The sequence below is a fragment of the Perognathus longimembris genome, chromosome 2, assembly GCF_023159225.1.
Source record: "Perognathus longimembris pacificus isolate PPM17 chromosome 2, ASM2315922v1, whole genome shotgun sequence".
In the NCBI taxonomy this organism is placed as follows: Eukaryota; Metazoa; Chordata; class Mammalia; order Rodentia; family Heteromyidae; genus Perognathus; species Perognathus longimembris.
Genome location: NC_063162.1, coordinates 33097648 through 33123974, shown reverse-complemented (window position 1 = coordinate 33123974; position 26327 = coordinate 33097648). Strand labels below are relative to the sequence as shown.

Here is a 26327-nt window from a genome sequence, read left to right as displayed (position 1 = left end):
GGGCAAAGTTACAAATACTTCAATATAGGTCATCTGTCTCTCATCTCTTACTAAGCTATTTCCCTCAAGGCAAGAATTTGGAGCTAAGAACCTATTTCTCCCAGAGGATAAAGAGCATAAATTGTAGTTAGATTCCTAAGATCATCCATAACATCTCCTTTAAAATTTATGTCACTAAACCTTACATATGGATATGGAAGTATAGCTCAGTGATACCACACTTATGGCTTTAAGCTGTAGCAACACACACACACACACACACACACAATACACACACTGTATAATTCTAGATAAAAATACCAACATTGATGTAATACTAGCTATTAAAAGTAAATGTTTACATGTGATAGATGAGGATAGAAATAGATACATTTTATATTGATACCATAACCATGTTAAATTATAATATGAATGCATTTCTTTACTATATGTGGGGGAAAGAGTTTATCTAACTATTTGTTCATCCCTGTCCCTACAACCCTTATCCCAAGGTGACCTCTCTCAGGGATTTGTATTGTCATAAGGCTCAGCTCAGCTACATGGTGGGGGGAGAAGCAAATTAGAAGGGTTAGGGTCTGTGGCTGCAGAGCCTAAGACAGGATTTGACAGGAATTTAGTCCTCCCCTAGGAAGATAGGGATATAAAATGACTGCCTGGACAAGTTTCAAAATAGGGAATCAGGTTGGGGGGGTAATGATGCAGCAAGAACCATGTGCCCCTCACAGACATAGCCAAGTGTGCCATTCCCCTAATTTCCATCCAGTCATATCTGTGTGCTAAGATTGGGGGATCCTATCCTAAGGAAACTTCCCTTCTTATGCTTTGGATAGGGAAAAGTATCAAGAGACTGCTCACAGTGCACGTCCACCCATCAATCAATGTGACCAGAAGCACAATCTTAGAAAGGAGACAAAAGATACAACAGGCTCTGTGAAAGCCTTCTTTGTAGGAGTCCATTTTTGTTATCTCTTTCACTCTTCCTTTTGCTTTCTTTTGTCATTTTTTTTTTACTTTTAACCCTGCTCTACATGCTTTAAACTGTTTTTTGGGGCCAGTCTTGGGGCTTGAACTCAGTGCCTTAGTTCTGTCCTTTAAGCTTCTTTTGTTCTCTACCACTTGAACCATAATTCCACTTCCTACTCTTTCAGTAATGTTTTTAAGATAATTGTCTCATGGACTTTCCTGCCAAAGCTGGCTTCCAAACTTGATCCACAGATCTCAGCCTCCTGAGTAGCTAGGATTACCAGTGTGAGCCACAGGCACTCAGCTGCCTGCCCTCTAATTCTTTAATTGGTAGAGAAAACAAATAGGAATCCTAGATGGTATCAGAGTTCTGTGCAAGAATTCTTTTTCTAAGGTGTTCTCTGGGGGAAAGATGCTACACAATATGTAACTTAAGCAAAGTTCCACAGGTTGTGTGGGACACTGTTTAATAAAGGAACTCTAGAAGAAAAATGCCACCATTGTGAGCCAGGCTGTGATCCACCATACCTGCCAATCTCTGGCAAGCTTTGCACTGGAGTAATAGAGACTCCCAGACCCTTCTAGCTCTCTACTGATGGCTGAAACACTGATATCTAAAACCTGCAAAGCCTGGCCCAGGTCCTTTGTCAATGGTTTCAGAGAATGAGTCTACAGACAAAAGAGGAAGAAGTAAAATGACAAAGATTTATTGAAGAAAATAATTAGTAGAGCCTACTGGACAGAAAAGGGTCCTTAATGGGGGTGGGGGTCATCAAATACAGTGGATTCCACTGGATTAATGAGATGTTTCATAAGGAGAGAAGCATGTCATTCTCAAGATCACTGGACAGCCACAGGTCATATTAGTCTCTAAATCCAATCAGAGGCTCCCCACAGACTATATGAACTTTTCATCCATTGACTGAGTGCCCCTATCTGGTACATACCTATGGGGTCCAATCAGTCTGTCATTCACGTGCAAGTCTTCCTGGGGCAATGAGCCATTTCTGTGATGCTGAGGGGCCTGTAGGCTTGTGATGCAACTCTTGCAGGTCATGGTGTGATGAATGGAGGATCTCCATGAATGGGGAGCCTTTGCCCTGATGCCCTACTCTCTTTTTCTATTTCCAGGGCATCCTCTGAAGAGGAGTAACAATGGCAGGAAGAGGAAGCAACCTAGAAAAGGATATTGATATACTGGAATCGGGGACCAAGAGGACCTGAGCAGAGGCTGGGAATATTCTTTAAAAGTTATATGGTATTCTTCATGTGTGGTGTGGCAATTTCTAAAAGTTGAGAGTATAAGGGTATTTTTGCTTATAGTTTTCTAGACTAGCTCAAAAGTTAGGTCCCCTACCTAAGCATATGACACTTGTCTTACCCTGAACCTCACTTCCTACATAGAAAAGCTGATACCAACCCCATCTTGATCAGCCTCTGAGAGGAGTACCTAACTGTACCATGGCCCTTGGGTTTCCAGTCTATTCTGCCTTGACATACTTGCAGGAGGAATGGCTTGGTCACTCTGTCATTCCCTCCCAACTCAGGTCATCTTTGTCTGGGACCTCAGGGACTCAGGACTTTCCCGGGTTCTGCTTCCACCAGGGTGAGCTAGATCAACATTTGCAAGGAGATAAGCTGCTCTGAGGGAAGTGTACAGTGTAGTACTTAAGGAAAGAAAAAACTCTTTGAACAGAGGAGAGACTCCTACAGAAGAGAGATAAAACGTGAGAATCAAAGGAAGTAGGCTTGAGAACCAGTCTGCCAGAGAATCACAAACTATCACATACCACCAGTCTTGAAATGCAGAAAAAAAATATGAAATGATCAAGATGTAGCTTTCACAGCTCCCATCAAAGTAAGATCATGGTTCCAGAAATGGTCACTACTAAAATTTCCAGCCAGCATTGTATACCCATGGGGGGAATTTACCAATCTAAGCGAAGGCCAGGGAATAGACCACGCAGAAGTTCCAGCAAGACTGAAAGAGTCCGTTAAAGGAAGTCCCAGTGTGGATGTGGGACTGAGAAGACTGTGGACTTTATAGGAGAAGAGGTACAACAGAATCCCAGCCCTAAAGCCTTTACTTCCTAAGGGCTAATTCACTGATATGTTGAAGTAAACAGTTCTTTGTTGTGAATGATAGCTTTGTACTATGGAGTGTTTAGAATCATCTCTAGCATTTCCCGACATCAGGGGGGCTCTTACTCAGGATACTGCACTGCTTTCTATTTTATAGGTAAGAATCTCAAGGTACTGGGGGCAAAATTCAAGTGGGAACTCAAGTTCTTCAGACTGCAGAGCCAGGCGCTAGAAATCTAATCACCATCAGAGTAGGACCTGCAGCCCTACATGCAGTAGATCTGGACTACTGACCGAAAAATTATTCAGAGTTTAAGTTACAGTCTCAGCCTGCAACCCATGAACAAATAGATTAGAGGGGTGGAGATAAGGAACTGAGGGATCATGACACAGAGCCCTGGATCTGGGTAAAGTCCACATTTTTCCTTCTTTCAACCTTCTTTTTGCCCCTAGCTCTATCTCTCATGCTCTAGTACTTTGATTGTACTTACCTTCTTAAAAAAAGAAGAGGGATTATTAGGGAGTGGAAAGGTTTGGGGAGGAGAACAGCTGGGGTGGGAGTAGTGTAGCTGAGCATAATCAATGCATGCCATGTAGAGTTACCAACAGTTAGTCTAATTAATATGTGCTAATAATTATGATCACACAATATAAAAATAATCTGTAAAATTTATTAAGTAGGAGCATGTACTACTTATTCCTAATTCTTTTTTTAAATTTTTTTTTGCCAATCCTGGGGCTTGAACTCAGGGCCTGAGCACTGTCCCTGGCTTCTTTTTTGCTCGAGGCTAGCATGCTACCACTTGAGCTATAGTGCCGCTTCTGGCTTTTTCTGTATATGTGGTGCTGAGGAATCAAACCCAGGGCTTCATGCATGCTAAGCAAGCACTCTACCACTAAGCCACATTCCCAGCCCCTCCTAATTCTTACATAATATTATCATATATGTATATGCTTCTGTTCTCTCTTCCCTGAATCAGTTGCATTTGGTAAAGTGAGGAATTCTGTTCCTTCTTTAAATGTGTATTTCTCATAATGATTATTGAAATGAACTCCAAAAAATGGAAAAAAGAGGGTTTTTTAAATTTTACTTTTGGTTCCTTTTTTTCTTCTGTTTTTCTCCTTTTTCACTATTTTTTATTTCTGTACCTTTTGTCTTATATGTAAGTTTATCTGATTTGGGGAGGGGAAAGGGAGGCACAGAAATGTTGGGACAAAAGGTGAATGAATTCAACAGCAGTACTCACAGCACACTATGTTGGAAGTGAACTATACAACTTGGGGAGCAGGGAGGTTGGGAGGAAATCAAGGAGGGAGTCACACTGGTCAAAAAGAAATGTGCTTATTACCTGACTTAGGTAACTGTCACCCCTCTGTTCATCCCTTCTTTACATCACCTTTACAATATAAATAAATAAAAGAATGAATGAATGAATGAGCATTTCTCTAATATGCTTCAAACCCTGACTTACAAACCGCGACACCTACAAATCTTGTCGAGAAAGTGTGCAAACCTGTACTCAGGCAGAAGGCATGCAGAGCATCTCACTGTGTCTAGAAGCAACACTTGCCTTCTATCAAATAACTCCCTTGAAGTTGCACTGAAAATAACTCAAATTACAGTTAACTATAAGGTTTCCCTCAGTGAATAAGGCAGAAGTAAGATCAGGGCTATTAATTCTAAACAAAATTGCTTATTTTACTCTTGAAAGCAACTAAGGAAACAGGGAATTACAATATACACGAGGTGTGCCCAAGTAAATAAAGTCTCTAGCTTGAATCTAAGCAAGCATGCATTACCAGCACTTAGGTATTTGATGATAATAAAAACACAGTAAGCCCAACTACTTGATCAACACATTCTGAGAGCTGATATGGGAAACAGAAACTATTAGGAAACTGCCTTTGTATTTGCAACAAAAATGGTTTCGAAGAAAATCATTTAGAAATGCCTAGAAGAACATGTCAGTATGAGAACTGAAAGAGTACAGAAATAGGTGTTAAAGCACTTGGGGTCTGGGCTGTGCCCCTTACCAATGATGGTACTAAATGGTACTAAAGACCACACATACTGGGTGCCTTTCTGTCACTCATTGTAAAAGGATGGAGAGGAACTCAGCAATCGCTACAGCTCCTTTTAATGCTAGGATATGATTCTAAGGAATAATGCCCTATGGGGAAAAGGAAGTCATCCAGATTCAACCATACCTGGGTTCAAATCCAGCTTTCATTTGCATACAGCATTGACTTCAATCAAGTTATTTACAAGGCCTGAATTTAAATGCCTTGAATGTTAGTTGTGGATGAATATACTTTCTGAACATGAAAAAAGAAGTTCTGAAATCCATACACAAAATCTCCTTATTGCCTATACTGCCCAACATATCCTAATGTATGAATTCAGAATCAAAACCTCTTCAAAGAAAGAACAGTGTGTTTTGCTGAAGAAGTACAGTTGGTTTTGCTTGTAGAGTGCTGCATTGGATGGCTAGAAGTCACAAAATCCATTCTGTATATTCTGGTATTAGAACTAGGGAAGTGAAAGGGAATATCAAAATTGAGATACAAAGGATAAAAAGACAAAACCATTTGGTGTAAACCAACTGAACAACTCATGGGGGGAGAGGGAAAAGGGGGGAATGGGGGGAATGAGGAAGGAAGTAACAGATAGTACAAGAAATGTACCCATGGCCTAACGTATGAAACTGTAACCCCTCTGTACATCACTTTGACAATAAATAATTAATAATAATAATAATAATAATAAGGAACCACAAAAAGAAATACATTCTGTATGCATCTTTCCTGCAACCCTTCAAAAATGCTAAGGAAAGGAAATCTGAAACCTAGAGATTTCAGGGAAGGAACTGTAATCTTATTATATGCTACAGATTTCACTGGTCCAATATATATTTCCATTTGAGGAATTTCGATTATTTGTAGATCACACCAAACACTGCCCACAAAAACAAATAACTGGTACAAAATGAAAACAGAGAGAACACTGATGCATTGTTTTCTAGTTGCCAAAACTCAGCTTGATTCAGTGCTAAGAATTATTAAAAGCTGAGATCTAGGGGAACAATGAGAAGGAACGAGACTAAGAAAAATTAATCATTATGTGAATGCTTTTTAGGCTCTGGATATTATGATAGTCTATTTACTCGTCTATTTGTAATGATGTTGTGATGAGATACAGCCCTGGGCCCCTAAAGTAAGCAGTTTATCAGGATAAATAAGCATCAGTCAGGGTTCACTCCTAAGCTTTGTTCTGAGCCTTGAAGTCTAGATTAATGGAGGTTAGCTTACCGAGGACTCTCAGAACAGACCAAAACCAAGAAGGGAGTGATTTCAAGTGATGAATCATTGAAAAGAAGCCAAGGTAAGATTACACAACAGATCATATGCCAGAATAAAGTTAACTCTGGGTCTCATTCAGAAGACATAGTCTCTGAATGTGTGTGCACACATATACTCATACTAATGCATAACAAAACGAAGTTATAAACTAATAACAGACCAAGTAAGTTTATACTACTAAAATAATGTTACCCCTAAAAGAATTAAAGCCTACAACTGTTGCAAAATACATAGCATTTCCACTTGGTATGGACAGAAAAGAGTTTTTGGAAAAATACAGATGGACATGAAAAGGAGGGAACAGAGCAAATCAGAGCAGAATGCAAGTAAGATCACCCATCACTTAGAATCCCTGCCTCATTGCTCTGGGCAAGAAAATGAACTGACTTCAACCTTGTTTACAATGAAATCTGCAAAATTTAGTGCTAATTTCCTACTCTTTTATTCCAGAAGCCCTCAAAATGACCTAGAGGGGTTGTTCAAATACTAACCTCTGAGCCTCAGCCCAAGGCTTCAGATGTTGTAAGTTTGGGGTACTATCAGTGAAGCTGTATTTCTAATAAGTTCCCAGCTGAGGCTGAGGCTGCTAATCCAGGCCCTAGACTTTCAAAATCATATGGTCTCTTTACATATTATGTTCTGTACACCTTATGCTTGTCCTGGATTCTGCAAATAAATAAACACACAGAAATGTTATAAACCTACAAAGTGATTCATGCTATATTTTTAAAAATCTTATTGTATTCTATGCAATTAATGAGGTTTCTCTTAATCCTTGGTATATGTATATACATGGGTGTGCCTCCAATATTTTAACTCCTTATTACCGTGTACCTATATGTTTATCAAAACCAATTACTATGTATAAATATACACTTTTACTATTATTTATTTAAAAAGAAAACCCTAATTTGGCCCATGAAATTTATGACTTCCAACCACTTGTGCAACTGAAAAGCTTGAATCTATGGCTTACCGCGAACATGTGAAATAGTTTATAATTTCTGAAATTCCTGTCGTCAATCCCCAGTTAATCCTCAAAGTAAGATTACTCTTTATTCTCTTAAACTGAAACTTCATTCCTGCTACCTGCACAATAAGAAAGCGAGCTAACAGTGCCACCTCATTTCACTGCTGAATAAGCAACAGAATTGGCAGCATCCCCAATTGGCTTGTAACCCAGAAGCCTTTGCACCAGGAGGGATTGATTGGCATCAGAGCAAAGGCTTCTGGGGAATACAGCCAGCCAGGTAGCAAGCCAGGATTTTAGTGAAACAAAGTGGAGTCAGCTGTAGCCACCTAAATCAGAGTCCTGTCCCACTTGGGGTCACAGCCATCAGCATTAAAGACTAGTCTCTTTCGTCTGCTTCCAGCCCCACTGGCACCAAATGGGGGTGGGGGGAAAGGGAAATAAGGATTTTGCTTTGAAAAGAGTTTCTACCCTAAAGAGAATTTTAATCAAAACCCTCTACTTTATTCATGAAATTACTACCTCAGGTATATCTAAGTATCAGAAATTTCTCCCTTCCTCCATGATTTCTCCCTTCCTTTACTTCATATTTCAAATCTCGATTCTGTCTTTGCCTCTCTTCTTTCACAAAGGGTTCCCTGATCACTTCTATATTCACCTCACTTATGGCTTCTCTTTAGCTTGTTGACTCACTCTTTTCTCAATATTTTCAATAGCAGAATATTCACAAGGGCCAAAATGACAAATTGGCAGGTAACTTCAAGGATGCATCTCAGTGTTGAGAAAAATGGAAACTTGTTGAGGGTATAAGCCATACATCTTCCTGACCACAATACTTTGAGATAAAGAACTGAGTATATGTCTTGGGTAGTTCTAGCAGAGGATCACAATAGCTCAACAGTTAGGTACATATGATCATATAAGATGATGTTAAGCAAAATGAACTCCAAGATATGGAAACAAGAGGTTTTTCTCTGTGGTTGTTATTTTTAATGTACTATGTGAAATTATTTGGGGTTTTTTCCTTTTGTTTTTCTTTCCTATGGTTTATCCTCTGTTGTCACTGTACTTGATTTTGGTGCCCTGGGTATTGTGTATATGTTTATCTGGATTAGGAAAGGGTAGGGTAATATCAAAATGGTGAGACAAAGGATAAAGGGCAAACCAATACAACAGTGATACTCAGAAGACAGTATGTTGGACATTAACTGTACAACTCGGGTGTAGGGGGGACGGAAGGCGGGAGAAAAATGAGGGAGAGGTAAGAAGTTTGACAAGAAATATACTCACTACCTTATTATGAAACAGTAACCCCTCTGCACATCACCTTGACAATAAAATTATTTTTTTAAAAGAGCCCAATATAGCAGCCAGAAAGCACAGACTTGGATTCAAGAACACTGTGGTGGTCCTAAGATAATTATTTGATCTCTTTGAGATTGCTTTCAGTTGGTGTTGTTGTATGTTAAATTCATAACAAATGAATAACCACGTTTTAGAAGTATTATAAAAGCTAGAAAAATTAGTATCATAATACCTTACTAGAATTCCTGAACACAGCAAATATTCTGTACAAGGTAACCTGATTCTATTATTGCTGTTACTGTTAATCAACTTACTGCCACAATAAGACATCAAATCTAGGCAAAACATGCACAAAAATAAAAACACCTAAATTCCACAGTTTCTGCATTATTCCAAAAAGCTATTAAAAATAGTTAGGCAAGTCTGTTCATATAAAAGGCATACAGAAGGTAAATTGATAAAGACAGGAAGCCAATCAGTGGTGGCTTAGAGCAGAGTAGAAATTGACTGCAGATGAACCCAGGTAATTAATTCCAGGAGGCACTAGAAGTGTTCTAAAGATGGACTGTGGTGATAGTTACACAGTTCTTCAAATTTACTAACAATCCTGACATAGTACATGTATGGTGGGTAAATTTTATGGCATACAAATTATATCTCAATAAAGCTGTATTAATATTACTTGTATTACATGACACATTTCATCATGAACTAGTATTTTTATTTTTATTCTAAAGCTTTCCCTTATCAGCTCATCATCTTGACTGTCAAGAACTTGTCAAAGACCATTAATGTATTCATCTTCAGGCTAACAGGGCTGTTATCTCTGCTTTTACCCACAATCATATTATTTTGGAAAAGGCATCTTGAGATGCAGAATCAAGGTCATTAATAGAAAAACATTTATATGCAAGGATTATGTTCTGTGTCTGAGAGATTCTCAGTCTGGACAGCAAATATTCAAGCTGGGGATGAATGGCTTTCAAATAGAAACCCATTATCAGTGAATAACTTCTAAGTAAACATTGCAGGAAATAGAAAAACCACTTTTCTCTAAATACTTTGGATGGATTGAAATCAACCCATTAAAGCAGTGGATTTTTAAAACCTTACTATAGAGTAGCAGTTCATAGTCTATGTTTATAAGGACCCTCTGAGTTTAAACACATGTGAAGAACAATATCATTACAATTTCACATGAAGGCATCTTCAAAGCATGGCCATTAAAAATTCTCCATTTTTAGAGCACAGATGGCTTTCTTTGGGATTATGTAACTATTTTCACTATAATTTTAAAACATCATTTAAATGTATGCCATTCTGTTCAAATTTAGCCAATCCTTCACTATATGTCTACAACTGCTTGTTTGATGAAATAATTAAGAAGTTATGGAACTTCAAGCTTTCTTAAGACATTTCTTATTATGGTGAGCCCATACCATGCAAAAGGCATGGAGAATTTATGCAGGGTTCACTTAGTCTTCTTCCAAGTCACACCCAGGCCAAGCTGGGTTGCATGAGCTTCATATTACTGAGCCTGACTTTCCATTTTGTGCCCCTCGATTTGGACTAGAGGTGTCCATGACACCGTACTGAAAACTGGTCTTTAAAAAAGCCATAAAATTGATGACAGTTGTGAAAACTACTACATGGAAAATTACTATGAAAACCATACTACTTTTATTACATGTTGAGAGACCCACAATGACTTTCTCTAATCATGGTAGATACTGTAATTCTCATTTGAAATGAGGAAGTAGAAGCTTAGACAAGACTCAATATATTAAACCTAGTTAAGGGGTGAAGTAGCAGTTGAATGACAGACAGCCCAGGTTCTTATCCAATCACAGGTTGTGAAGTTACCTACTTGCAAACTCCACACATGCATTGCCAAACGAGAGGATTTCATCCATGTGTTGCTTAATCAAAGGATTCTCAAGGCAGTGCCATCAATTTTATCATGAATATACTAAGGCTGCTCTTTGGTATGAAAAGAGGGCTGACCAAGCCCTGGTGACGTATGGGATTTATAGGACTATCACTGAAGAGCTATTGTATTTGGGATAGATTGCTTACTACTTTCATCCACAATTTTCTAATCTGAAAACTGGAAGTGATTTTTTATTCACTCAGCTACAACACAGAAATGAAATCATATAAATACTCACTTTTCTAATCACTGACTATAAATTGTTACTAAACCTCATTCTTATCACATATAAACTCTACAGTTGCATTGATGCTCCAAAAAGAATAACTTCAGACACTCAGAAGCATACAATCAGGGAACACTGTTTTTTTAAGTTTTTTTTAAAAATAGATTCAATTTTCTCAGGGTCCATTATGAAGAGCTAAGAGACAAAAATGCAAACAAAATTAACCTTTAAATTTTACCTTTCTTGTGTTGAATAAGTTGAGGCAAGCACCTAATTAAAAAGTGTTTCATCCTGAGTTTGTTGGCCCTTACCTTCTCATAATATTAAAACCTATTAGAATCTCTAGACAGTCAAATTAGTAAGCTATTATCCTAAGCTTGACAGGATTTTGTTAGGAAGAGTTCTGTCTGTGTCTGCAAGACAAATTAAGAATTTGAAAAGATTCTCCCGTAACCATTTTCATTAATTCCATACTTGTATTTCTTCTCAGTCAATCCTTTCACTTCTCAAGGTTAACCAGTTTATGAGGTTTTATGCTGCAGAGCTTCAGCCCAGACATTTATTAGAGCTGGAGGACAAGTGTGCTTCCTTGGAAAGACACTTTACGATCACGGATTATTCAAAGAAGAAGGGAAATTTTAAGACTTTGCAACCCAGGGGTGAAAAACTAAAATGACTTCAGAGACCAGGCTGATCCTATGAGCAAGAGTCACAGGCTACATGCAGCTAGCAGAAAGTGACAGGAATGGGGATGATAAAACATGTGATCATTGCAGAATTAAATGAAGCTGAGTAGAAGTTATAAAATAAGACAAATGCTGCTGGTGATCATCATCATTATCACCACCAATAACTAACCAGCAAAAACAAACTACAAAGTAACCATTATAGCCTTTACTGTACGAAGAATTTTTCTAAAGAAAGAAGTGATGGGCTGGGAATATGGCATAGTGGTAGAATGCTTGCCTTATATACATGAAGCCCTGGGTTCGATTCCTCAGCACCATATATGTAGAAAAGGCCAGAAGTAGCACTGTGGCTCAAGTGGTAGAGTGCTAGCCTTGAGCAAAAAGAAGCCTGGGACAGTGTTCAGACCCTGAGCTCAAGCCCCAAGACTGGCTGGCAGAAGAAAGAAGAAGAAGAGAGGGATGGGGAGGGGGAGGAGGAGGAGGAGGAGGAGGAGGAGGAGGAGGAGGAGGAGGAGGAGGAGGAGGAGGAGGAGGAGGAGGAGGAGGAGGAGGAGGAGATGATAGGAGGAGGAGGAGGAGGAAGAGGAGGAGGAGGAGGAAGAGGAGGAGGAGGAGGAGGAGGAAGAGGAGGAGGAGGAGGAGGAGGAGGAGGAGGAGGAGGAGGAGCAGGAGGAGGAGGAGGAGGAGGAGGAGGAGGAGGAGGAGAAGGAGGAGGAAGAGGAGGAGGAGGAGGAGGAGATGATATCCATGACCAAAAATTTAGGGGAGAAAGGGAGCCCAGTTTGCACAAGGGAAGTTGTGAATATTATCTTTTAAACATTATATTATATATGATATTACTGAACTCAACTTTCCTAGTATCATATTCTCCTTTATGGTGAAAAAGCAATGGACTGAACTATTCGTTAATGGGAGTCAAGAAAGGTGGAGAGAAAAACCTGTTATCAAGGATTTAAAAACTCACTAGTAAGTGTTCACCTAGATGTTATTTAATAACCTCTAAGCCCATCTAACAGAGAATCCCACTCTTGTCAAGACATATAAATGTATGCTCAAGTAATTTTCCATCCATCACACTGACAGTAACCTTTAGGAATCCAGAAGATGGAGAGCCACTCTAATATCTATTGTGACAGATGATTACATGGCACAGGACTTTAGTGGTGTCATCCAAAGATAAGACAAGCCATAAGAGAAAGAGCCACCTGAGAAGAGGTGCCTTCTCCGGGATGAGCTGTGTTTTCATCTTATACCCTAGATCAAATGCCCTAACAACATGTATATATTCACCTTTACACACCTTACATAGGTATTTGCCCAATTTATTTCAATATGGTTCTTTCTGTTTCTCTATTTTTAGGGTGAAAAAGATTGTCCAGGATTGCTTATCATAATCACAAATACGTTACAAATATGTTGTGGAAATAAGTTGATACTTCTCAGTACCAGAATTGGCTGAAATAACTTACTTGTAAACATTTAAACAGGGACTCAGGCATGGATATATAGCTTTGTTTCTGATTTCTCCATTTTTGAAAGTTTTCATTTTCATTACTGTTACTTTAAGGAAAAAGTTACATTCTTCAAACTGTTGACTACTTAAAAATAAAACATGTTTTTAGGCTAGGGGCTTTACAACAAAAGTCAAGAGGAAGGAAAAATAAACAAGTTAACTCCTAAAGCCAACATAACACAAAAGCAAAGAATTGAATGAGCTCATAAACACTGTGCAATGCTGGAAAAATTAATAAAAGATGATCCATTCACAATGAGCTGTTATCTTATTTCTCATTCCTTTCCATGAGGATCATCTCAAAGTTTTATCGAGTTTTAGGCTATTCCATATCACATGAACAAGGAATCATCTTGTTCTACATTTCTTTTTTCATAAACAAGAGAGGTGTCATACTAAGTTATGCTAAAATATCTAGGAGGCAGAATGACACACATTTTATGTTGTATTTTCCTTTTATCATGAGCAACAAAAATTAAAGTGATATTTTGAAGAAAAGGAAAATGACTATTTCTGACCAAAACTACTGCCATTAAAAAAAAAGTCACAGCATAGTCTTTTTCATAATAGTTCTAAAGCTTCTCAGGTCTGTAACAAGAAATATTGCTCATAGAAATGTATCATGGAACACAATACTATATTTTTTTCTGAAGGCAATTATTATGTGAATGACTAGAAATGTTGAGTCTTTCCTTTTTGCACACCTGAGCAAACAGTCTTTAAACAATCCAGAGTTGAATAGGTTTTATTAAGTAAATACCACTTTTTCTAAATAAAGAGGTACTCCAATGAATGGATTCTACAACAACAACACACACACACACACACACACACACACACATCCCTACTCTTGCTTATGTAAGTGTCTTTGGGCTTACTTTACTAAGGTTTAGTATCCTTGCAACAGAGGATAAGAAAGACAGAGGATAGCAATTATCTGGAAGGAAGTCTCAAGTTCATATAAAGTTCTACATTCCATTTGCATGCACTGTACTCTCTAGGGTTTATTCCCCCTCAGGTATTCTACTTCTCTCCTCCCACTGGCCATCATGAGTTGCCATCACAGGCTTAGAAAAATGGTACCTGTCACTTTCAGATGCTTAATATTCCTTTTTGGAGCATATGGTAACACCCTGTCAAGACAGCTCAAGTCTAATTGAAGGCCATCTTCTCTTTCTTACTGTAATACAAAATGTATGACTTAGTCACTGATAGTTTAGCGAAAGTGTATTGGCTCAAGATAGGCCTGTGTGTTTACCATCCACCAGCAGGCAGAGTATGACCACTCTACCTTCTAGCCCACCTATAACAATAGCGCCCAGAGGACAAACTCAGAATTCCCATTTTTCTCTTTGGTCAGCACAATCCTTTTTCCAGTCCCCTTAATCCGTACTTAGAAACACTGTCAAAACCATAATTTATTGTTAAAGCTGGACTGTGAGGAGCATGTGCTACATATCCAAAAGAGAAAATGATTTGTGCACACTATCTTTTTTCTTCCGTGGCGTAGAGCTGTTGACATCTTACTATTACCATACTATAACTATTTCACAAAACAGTGGAAGTATTTCTGCTTAACTACAGTGCATTTGTCATCATTGACATTGAATACAATTAACTGAGTTAAACTCACTGGCTGATACGATAATTATTTGGTGTTCAGAGAAAGAATTTCAAGGAGTAGATAAAGTCTAGAGCTGAGAAAACAAAACTGAACCCTGTAAGGTCAATAACATTTAGAGATCTGTTTTGGAAACATAATCCCAGAAAAATAATTTAAGATGTTTAGTAAGGCTTTGGATGGGCATAAATTACTCCCCCTCTTTGTAAAAGTTAATGAAATTTACCTCTGTCTTACAGCAAATGTGAAGAAGTTTAATTTGCATTTATGATCTTCAGACAGGCAAAGGTAATTAACAATATTTTATTTTTGATGCAGCGACAGTAGTATATGTTGGCACTAATTGACACTAATTGGTTGCTCTGCTAGCACCCATCCTTTTTTACCTTAGCATAACAGAACCCAAAGACATAATTTTCCAGGGTCTTACCACCAATTTTTACCCATCTTTCTTCTTCTCACTGCTAATCTATAATAAGTGAACACATGCTTTTGGTCATGTTTCTTTATTGTCGCTAATTCCTCTTATTCCTCTCATTTAAGTCCAATAACCAAATGCACGATTCATAATGAAAGTGTTTACTTTCCTTATGATTAACTTCCTTGTGTAATTAAAGTCCCTAATCCTCTGGGCAGCCTTATTACATCTACTCTGCTTCAACATGCTCTCTGTCAGCTGAATACATTTTCATATTTTAGGAAGGGGGAGAAAGACAAGGAAGTTCCTTCGTACTGACCTGATGGTAAGAAGATGACTTTTTTGGGGGGGAAAAAAAGGAATTTTCAATTATATTAGCTACTTTCATTGCTTACATAACGTGCACTATTGGCTGATCCTCACCTGAGAAAATAATTAAATTATGGATTTAAATAGGACACCCCTGTTGGAGACCACTGGCAACATATTGAGGAGGGTTTAATAGTAATGTAAGGGGAAAGGGAGCAAAGGCCAAACCTGGAGCTGACAAAAAAAAGGGCAGCAGTGAGGTCAGACCATAGGGGTGAGGGGTTCTCATCTTCAAGATACTTCTTCAGAGACACCACAATCCTGGGGTGTCACCTCAAACCTCTCATCAGCCAACAATGCCCAGATCTCTTCCTTCAAACCACACTGTCTGGAAAGAGAGCTGAGAAGTTGTGCCTGCTCGGCTTTCTCTGAAACCTCCTTGCAAAGTACTTCTCAGCCGGAGCTCAAGCTGTTTGCCTTAAAAGGATAAAATATCTGTAGGGGAAAAAAACTAGCTGGCTGCAGAGGCATCACATACCAGAAGGAGAAGTGCTACAAGCTCAATGCTGCTCTTCCTAGAGGGGCTCATCTGTGTTTCACCTTCTTCATCTCCGCCATGCTTAGCAGCAGCTGAGACTTAAAAAAAAAAAAAAAAAAAAACAAGTCCTACTGGCTAACCAGGCAGCTGCCCCAGCAAGAGTGGAAAACAGACTTGGGATGATGCTTGGTCTTAATGAGAGTCACATTTGAACACTGCCCAGGTCTTGATACTTGGCAGGAAAAGGGAAACACATTGAACAGAGCCACTTTTGTGGACCCTAGAATGGTAGTGGGTCTACCAGACCCACTACAGACATGGGCAGGTAAGAGGCTAAGGGAATGTACAACCACAGCTCTCTGGTGCCATAGAAAGCAGATGATGTGGCTTAGTCAAAAGGGACCAAGGAAAGTGCTTCCCACTATAAAGGGAAATTCAAATTACCTGTGGCATCCAAAGTTGAATGGGCTAATGCAGAAATTCTCAACTCTGGCTACATTTAGTGAAAGACCTAAAATAATATACCTAAAGAGCTAAAATACTATACTTATCCTGAGTTTCTATCACTGAACAATTGAATCAGAATCTCTAGAAGTGGACATTTTAAAGCTCTCTGGGTGATTCTAGTTTGCAGCTGAGGTTGAGAATCAATGAAGTCAGTAAAGTAATGAGTACTCACTTGGGAGCATAAACAATAAGATACTAATAATAAAAACCTATCATTTGACCAAAATTCCACTACAGCAATTGCAAGCTTCTAGTTCTTTAAGGTTTCAGCCAACTGACATTCAACTTCTTCGATGGAAAATCCATCTGGCCTTTCATTTAAATAAAACACACAACATAAAAACTCCCTCCCCATGCACACACATATCTTGTAATCTTCCTATGAGAATGCCTCCAAAATTTTCCTGCACATTAAAGTTACCTTAGGAATCTTATTTTAAAATGTTAATCCATTCCAACCCCTCCCCCTCCCCCCCACACACACCTCCCTCCTCCAGAAATTCTGATTTTCATTGGTTTGAGGCAAACTTTGGCACTGGGTGTTTTTAAAGTTCCCCAAGTGATCCTAATTGCATCCATGTTTGGGAACCACAATGTTTTCTAATTCTGTATACTTCTTCCATTTCTTCTGCTTCCTATTTAATTATGAGTAAACAGCTACTCTTCATGTGTTATTCTTAGATTTTCCTGCAACTGCCTAATCTTTGCTGTCTTGTAATCAACAAGATATTCTAGTGGTTAAAGAGAAAAGCTCTGGAGTTAAAATTCAGGTTCAGCTCTTTACTAAGTGTGTGGCCTTGGGCAAACTGCTTAGCTTTTCTGAGGGTCAGTGTTCTTTCCCTCCTGGTGTAAAGTGAGGACGATCTGGAATCTTCCTCACAGGATACTCCAGATTATACAAAAGAATGGTGTTGGTACAGAAGTAAGTGCTCCATGAATATTAGTCACGCTGGACCGTATCATTCTTGACCCACTATTTCTGAACAGCCATGCCTTGATTGGCTGCCCTGCCTTTACCTCTGCACTGTGGACTATACAAAGACTACCAAGCTCTTCCTATTGGTGTGGGAAGAAAGCATGTTTCAAAGGCACAATATAAAACATACCAAACAAGCATTCACCTATGAGGAAATATCTTCAGGATTTTCTGCCAATATCTCAGTACAGCTCCCCAAGGGGACCATCTTTCCACATACTCCTATGGCCATCTTCATCCACAAAGCACTAACTTCTGTTTCCATCATACAGCATATTCCCTGAACTACAAAACACATTGCAAACATAGCATGGCATTCATAATGACCCTCCTTTTCTTTACCCTGGTCCTGTCCCATACCCCTCACACACATGACTTCTTCCCACTCTACTGTCCTGCCTTGTCATATTAATAACTATAATTATAAAATCTACTCAGAAACAAGACACTGTTGAGAGTGTACTATTAGTCCCACCTTGTGCTAAACATCTGCTTTGTGTAGCTGTAATTTCTGTGCTATTGTTTCTATTTACATGACAGTTTCAGAGGGAGAACATTCCTCTACTCTTACAAACAAAAATTATGCTTAGAGTTCAAACAGACTGCACATATTTAACTTCTCAGAAACTACATTTTTTAAAGGAGAACACAAAGAATGTCATCCTTACAGAAGATGGTGAGAGGAACTACAAGTAGTGTCAGAAGGCTGGGTGTGAGCAAATAGAGAAGGGCTGACAGAGGAGTGGCAAACATCACTGGCTCAACAATTCAGATTAGGATGGAAATGCCACAGATTTGATTGCATAATAAGCTGTTGAGCTGGTTGGTAAATGCTGCTTTCCATGTGTGCTTATTTGTCACATTGTCTTGGTTTCTGAGCTCAGAAGGTTTGAAGTCAGAGGATCTGGAAAGCTAGCAGCAAGCCCAGTTCCTTGGGACAGACAGCAGCACCTATGGGTAGGGATGGCAGAAAGAGCAGCAGCCTGGTGTTCGGAATATGGTTGCTAGGATACCATGGAGACCCTCCATTGCTAGGCAGACACAGAAGAAATAAAAAAGTGTCCATATGCCTTATAACCTGCTAACAGCAACAATAGAAACATCACCTGTCTTCCACCCTTTTCCCATTAGGAATCCAAACCCAACTCTTCAGTGAAATAACAAGTAACCCGAGCTTAGAAATGTGGTCTAGCAGAGCAGAGAAGTTGGTCAATTATATTCTCAGGCAATCTCCAAAGCAATTCTATTTAAGGGCTTGTCAGTATTTTTCTTATAAATCCCATTTTAGGGACCCACAAACTGACTGTGCTTCAAAATATCCTAACAGAATACCAGCAACCGAGTGTCTTACATTTTTATAAATATTTCCTCCCCACCTATTATTTTATTGCATACAATGTAATGTCAAATTAACCAATATACTAACATTAAGTCAGAATTTACATCCTCTGCAAAAACAGGAAAGATGAATTTCAAGAATTAACCTCACCCTCAATTTTTATCTTTGTCCAGTTTGCCAAGGTATGGAAATAATCTATAGTGCTAGTCTGTGGCATATATTAGATTACTTTCAATGGAACATTCTCCAGTGAGTAGCAAGAAGTTAATTTCTTTAAGAGTAAAACTTAGGTTCTTCAAAGGTTTTCACCATCTGTTGCTTGCTTAAATGAAATTGTCTTACAGTTAGTACAGTTATGGCCACTGTCAGGACTGCTGGTGGGGTGGGGGTGGGGAGTTGGGAATACATTCTGAGATTCAGAGCTTTACCTACTAGTAGGCAACATTTAGTTACCTACTTACAAGTCGGTAACAATAGGTTAACAACTAGTAAAACTAGTATAAAACACTTCCTTAAGAACAAGCAGAAATGTCCTCTCATCTACTTTATAAAATCATAATGAAAGAGATTCTCCTTAAAACAAGTAGAAATTTCCTCTTATCTACTTTATAAAAGTCATAATGACAGAAATTCTGCTCTCTGGTCTCAAATTTTCTTCAATGTCCTCTAGGGTACACATAGTAAAGCCACATGTTGCTGCTGCCCCATCCTTCCCAGATGTACCTTGTCCCTTTGCTGATTGCTTTAGTCTGGAGCTCTTCCATCTCCTATGCCCTCTCCTCTGTCTCCCACCCCATTAGTAAACACCCTAAGTCATGTCAGCCCCTCAAATACTTAGTTTTAAAACTTGCATTTTCATGAGACTTTACTGGTAGCATAAAATTAAATGAGCTCTGTATAATTTGCAAACTGTTTTAGTATCCCTTTTGTGACTCATCTCACCTATTTACCTCTGAAGTATTTTTTGTCCCTATTAACTATTTGATTACAAGGCCCACATGTGCTCACCTCTAATGCGCCACAAGATATTACACATGGCATACATCTCGCAAAAGAATTAAGCTTACCTATAAAGCACATTTGAAAATTAATCCCTACCTTTGAAGAGATCTATATTTTAATATTATGCCATCTATAATTACACCAAAATTCGGTTATTCCCTTGATTTACTGCATAACTGAACATAGAGCATTAAGGAAGATGTTTCTTTTGAGATAATATTAGTGTCAGAGATTAGAAGATCATACATGATGTGTTTTAAATCAATGCCCTTTAAAATTTTATATATATATACATATATATATTTCTCTTTTATCCTCAGCTCTTTCAAAGTATATCACAATCACAATACAAAACAGAACATTTCATCATTCTGTGAAGTGCAGCTATCTCTGGGATGAAAAGCAATGGCTTTACAAAAATACAGAGACACTAACAACTTTTGATAGGAACTGAACTCTATATAGTCCAACAGAACTGACACAGATGCCTGTGACAGGAAAATGGAAAAGATTAGATAACACTAAGATTTAGTAAAGGGTTTTGATCAAAATATCAGACACCAAATAATCTACTCTAGTGTAAAGTCCATGACTAGGGGTGAAATATCATGAATAAAATTACTTTAGAAGCTCACAAGAAACATTAGATTATCTGATCTCACAGAATGGATACTGGCTTTGTTTGTTCTATTTGAAGAGTTTACTTGTTCAATTTATTTTCACACATTCAGTCTAGTAATTTTATATTCTCATGTACTTATATTCTGAGCAGTAGTGTATAGATCCTAATTTGCTACATCAGTTCTTTGCTTCACAGTCATAAGCTAAGAAGGCCTTCAGAGATATATCTATATAGCTTGTGAGTGAGTACTCTCCCTACTTAACAGATGTTGTAGAAGTGTCCTGGCTTCATGGTGTAATCCTACAGAATCTTCTTTCCCATTCTCAGCTTCAAGGGGGAAAAAATCAAACCCAAACTGTCCAGATGACTCAAGTTTTAAGTTAGTTTACATTTATACTATTTTTATGATGAAATGTTTCTAAGAAAAATATTGAAATAGTATAAATCCTCAACCTAAAAGATCACTAAACAAGTTGTTTTCATAATCCAATAATTGAATGTATATCAGCAGGGATGTTAGCTACATCTCATGGGAAGAGAACCAAAGCCTAACATGAATATGGGCTAAAATCAGCTTTAGCCTACTTGGATGGTCTCATTTTAACTTGAACTCAAAATAATCTATGTGTAATCTTAAGGAAGATAACTAAAGTTTTTAGGTTGCACTATAGACTAAGTATAAACACACACACACACACACACACACACACACACACACACACATACACTTGTTGCCAGTAAGTCTAAATAAGCAAAGTATTTAAATGAAATAAATTGAAAAGTAAATACAAGTTGTTTAGAATAGCACATTTTCTACATTCTATGTGAGGCTATCCTAAACAGTCATTCAATTCGAATGAGATAATAATCATTGTGCATACAACATAATTCTTTTTTCCCCTAAGAAAGGTGCACTCTACCATTCAAGCCAACTTCATTCTCATTTTCTTTATGGAAGTGTGAAAAAAAGAACAGATGTTTTTCCAAAATTATTTAAGCTTAAAGACATGCTATCATTTTCTTTCTTCAGTATAATCCTTCAGAATCACAAGAACCACCATGGCAATACCCTAACAACTAAGTTCCTTAAAATACAAGTTATTAAGTAAATAACAGAATGCAATGTTCAATCGATCCAAATGTTTACTAGAGTGGGATGAATTATTTGCCACATAAATTCACTTTTCACTTTAGACTTTAAAAGAAACCTAGTTTTTCTGGGTGTCAAGCAGTCCGAGGCTTCTAAAACTTCCTGCATCCTCCAGCTCATTCCCTTTCCTGCTGCCCAGATTCCTTTAGATCTTCTCTCATAAAATGTTTAAGCTGGAGTTATCAGTTGTCTTGATCATACTTCATTATAAAACCTATTAAAATATTCCTTTTATAAAAGCGGAGTTTGTTCTGTGTTACTCTAAAGTCCTACGGATATGAAGAAGGAGATCCTATAGAATTCTTAACAATGCAAAGAGCTGTCTTTGAGGTGTTTTTTTTTTTCATTATGCAAAACTTGGCCCAGGAGAGATGGTCATGTACATTGTTAGCTACAACAGGCAAGCATGTCAGGACTGCAAATCAATTTACCAGAGAAAGTGGCAGTGGTTTTAGATCTCTCAGGTTTCTAGGACAGGCTTCAGTGTGCTGAACTATAAGGACAACTTGCTAGGGTCAGAATCTCAGAAACGTCCATCCTTATTGTCTCTTCTCCACTCCACTGAATACAGACTCCTCTGACAGCTAACCCTGCCGGGACCTAACTGGCAGCTACCAAATAGACTTCCTGGGAACCCACATAAATGGGTACAATTGTTAACTTTTGAAAACTACAGCTAGCACCTATGTCTTACCCCTCAGGCAATAAATACAAATGATTCTATCAAAGTATTTGTTCCTTTTATGAATTGTCTGTGTATAGGAAGTGAAGGTTTATTTCTAAGGGACCTTCTGTTATTATATAACACACGTCATCCAGCCAGTGTCATGTAGTAGAGTCTCAAAGTCCTTTGATTTATTCATCATGTCACTGCCTAATAATGAAACATACTGCTCAGATAGGTAGTATGGCTCATCCTCTAGTGCCCTTGTGTCCCGTTGATTCCTTTCCATATAGACTTTGTGTTCAGTGTTGTGTAACAAGTTTCATTCAGTTTTTCCATCCACTGACATCAAGAACTACACTTTTCTCTAAAATGCTAGAAGAATACCAGAGGGTTTGCCTCGGAAGCCAGGAGTAAGGCAAAAGCTGTGTCCACGCTGTCAACAAAGCCAAGTGTACTTCTCGGTGTCTGACCCTGGAAATAATGCAAGCCCTCTGAAGAGACAGGGCTGTTCATTAAGGGATCATAGAAAAATCCCTTCAAGAAAATAACTAACATTCTCCCTCAGATGTTATTAAGAAACATCTTTTGAAAAGCAGCAGCCTAGGCTTCCATTTATGGGATTGTAAATGTCATCCAATTCAGGAAATCAAAAAAATTTCCCCCTTTTAAATGCATATTTACTCTTTTTTTTTACACTTTGATGGTGACAGAACATCAGGTTTGAAGAGAAGCAGCGTGAAGCACCAGCATGTTAGAGCCACAAAAGAACAGAAAGTATAAGGGGGTGATAGCAGACGCATTTCATTTCAAGTCTGATGAGCCTGCATTTAGGATTTTCTGGCTGGTCAGGTTTGCCAGGGCTTTGGGGATTTTTATTTTTATTTTTTTTAATTCTTCTGTTCACAGCCACTCACACACCTGGGGCGCGTTCCCAACACTAGGTGCTGTATCTCGGTGGTATATATGAATGCATGTGTATATTTAAGAACACAAAATACCTTGGCATTTGACAAAGAGACGAAGGCAACGTTATGTGCAGTGAGTCTGGCACAAGCCGGCAAGAAGTGCTCATGAAAATGAAACATTTCTGGGGATGACAACAGACATGACAAGCCCGAGGGGCGGGGGCCGACAGACAATACAGAGACCCGCGGCAGCATCCCACCGCCAAGGTGCCAGGGCCACCCCGGCGTGTAACCCCCTCGCTTACTGTGGGCTCTTGGGGTAGAAAGGCAGGGTCACATGGCTGAGATCTTGGATGTCGAAGGCGGTGGGCTCAGCTGAGATCGCCTGGCGCTTGGTGCGCGGCTCGCCTTGCAAGGTGCTGGCGCTCTGCTTCTGTGCCTGCTGGGTGGCCGGTCGGATCACCGAGCGGTACTTGTCCAGCTCGTTCTGCAGCTTCTGGATCAGTTCGTCCTTCTGATCCAACTCCAGCTCCAGCTCATCGATGAGGGCATCCCTCTGCCTCAGCTCCTCGATCTTCTCCTGGAGCGCGTACTGTAAATCTCGCAGGGTGCCCATGCTCCTCCGGGCTGCCAGGGGCTCCTGCCTGCCGCTGCTCCGCGTCTTGGTGCGTCCTCCCCTCTCCGATCAACTTTCCCCAAAGTCGCCGCTGCCTCCTGAGTGAAAAAGCTTCCTACTTGAGACCAAAGCCAGCAACCCTGGCTTCTGAGCATGCCCAGTCCGCCCGCTCCAGCCACCGAGAGTTTCAATGAGCAGATTCCACTTCTCTGGGCTTAGCGAGAGGCTGAATGTTGGGGTATCAGAGCAAGACAGCCAGGTCCAAAAAAAAACAAAACCAAAACAAACCCCGGGATCTAACCTGGAGCGCGGTGGGCGCCGCGGCGCGCGGGGGAGAAGAGCCCCTGAGGCGCCGGGACCGAGGAGCCGCAGCAGGAGGGGGGCACTTGAGTGGGGTGGGATACGGGGGGCTCCAAGGCAGCGGCTGCTTCGCCAGGATCACCAACGCCGGACGCCCGAGGAAACCAAAGGAAGCCGGCGGTGTGTGTGGGGAGGCTGATAAAGCTCCGGGCGCGCTGGGGGTGCGAAGGCGGAGCAAGGCTGGAGCACTACTTGGTGGGTGGAGAGGTGGGAGGGAGAGGACCGGGAAGACCCCCCAGCCAACTGGACTGGCGTCAGCTGGCTCCGCGCATACCATACCAGTCTTGAAGAGGTTGGATTAGGATCCTGGAGATGTACAAGGACAGGGTAGACTCTGCATCCTCAAAAGCTCTCAGCTCTTGGAGGTATAGTTGACCCAACCAGCCTCACCAAAGAAAGCGCCCAGGGATGTGATTTGAGCCCTGGCTTCTCTCTCCCACGCCACCTTTCCCACGGGGAGCGCCTCACACAGGTGGCTAACGCTTGCAAAGAAACTTGCCTCTCCCGAGGTGAGAGCAACGGTGCCAGTGCCAGTGCCCGAGAGGGATTTCCCCAGACATCCTAGGGGCTTTGGGGAGCGGGAGGTTGGCCTTCCTCATCCCCACTGGTGTAGCTGATCTGCGGTTTCTGCTCATTCTCCTCTTCCTGAAGAGTCTGAACTCACATCAGTCAATTCTTCTCAGGGCAAAGGCCAACGGATTGGGGCCCCAGAAAGTCACTGGATTCTCTGTTATACATTCCCCTCCCCCCATCCCCGCATTTGAGCTCCCCTCTACAGAATATGCCTGGTTTGCACTTCATGGATTTGGTGGAGAAGAGGGGTGGGGGACCTAAGTCATTTCTGAGTTGCGAAGCTCGCATTTGGAAGCCATACCTACAACCATGACCGCCAGGCTCCTGGGAATGGAACTTCCCCCTTGACTGGCAAGGAGAAAATGTTGACACAACTTCGAATATGAAGATACTACAATAGAGGGGAGACTAGAGGTGTTGCAGGATACTGTACACCATGCCAATCACTGCCATAACTCCATCCGCTGGCAGCTCGATTCCTGTGCCCTCAGTATTTACTAAAATGATGACAAGTAGGTAGCAAACTTTCTGTCTAAGGGTTATTCTCTTATTCTGGGAACACTTGTTCAGAACCCCTCGCCAACACTTATCTAATATTTAACCTCAATTCCTTATATTTAACTAAATCTTTAGCTACTCGTTCAGCTTTATAGTTTCTTTTTAGCAGTCTTTAAATGACCGTTCTTGGATAATCAATATAAAAATCCTCATTGTTCTATCTACACGTTCCTTACACACTAATATTGGGTTGGGGGGAGTTAATTCAAATTGAATGGCATTGCCCATCTCATCACTGGAATTTAAAGCTAGCCAACGACAAAAATATGTCTCAGGGGGTATGAGGGACAAGGTAACAAACAGTACAAGAAATGTATCCAATGCCTAACATATGAAACTGTAACCTCTCTATACATCAGTTTGATAATAAAAATTTGAAAAAAAAATATGTCTCAGAAAAAAACTTACACATCTTTCTGTACCTGGGCTAAAAGACAGAAATGGGGGGTGGGGGCCCGCAGGTAGCTACTGGGAGCATCACAAGCTTTTTTATTTAAAGTAGATCTGTATGTAACTAGAGGTGTAAATGGCCAAGGATATGCAATCCTAAACATTCTTCCACAGAAATTCTGATCTAATTCTCCTTAGTACCAATGACATAAGACATTTGTCTGCTTTCCAACACAAATATTTTCAGAAGTTAACTTATTTCAGGAAGATATATATAGAGAGAGAATAATTCCCAACATTTTCATTTTTAATGAATAACTTAAAAGTAGGTATCAGTTCTGAATTATTGTTTGTTTTAATTAAAAGTGAACCGAACCAGTATTGTGGCTTGTATAACCAATTATATTCTAAAATACTTCTCTGTGTCCATTTCCTTCTCCCAGGCAAAAGTCCAAATTCTGATCTTATTTAACCAGTGGGAATTCTTCACTTCCCTGGGAAAATGTTTAACACTACATGAATTTTGTTATAGACCTGATATGGATAGTCATAAGGTCAAAAGTTTATGACCAAATGGGCGCATGTTCTCCCTGATATGCAGAAGTTAGATTTTTAAAAGGTGGGACATGACAAATTATACAGCATTCTAGACACTCACATAAACTGAGACAAAGAGGATAGTCTTAGGAGAAAATCACCAAGTTGTAATACCCAAGCACCTCTTCATATGTATATAAA

At 39.6% G+C, this 26327-nt stretch overlaps 1 protein-coding gene across 1 annotated transcript in view; it reads right to left on the bottom strand.

Moving 5' to 3' along the window:
* Prkg1 (protein kinase cGMP-dependent 1) overlaps positions 1–23970 on the bottom strand; it is a 919569-nt gene extending 895599 nt beyond the window's left edge. Inside the window, exon 1 of the mRNA XM_048338777.1 lies at positions 23398–23970. Within this exon, the coding sequence (XP_048194734.1) occupies positions 23398–23708 (311 nt within the window). The 5' untranslated portion in view covers positions 23709–23970. The remainder of the gene's footprint in view (positions 1–23397) is intronic.
* Positions 23971–26327: the final 2357 nt, after the last annotated feature.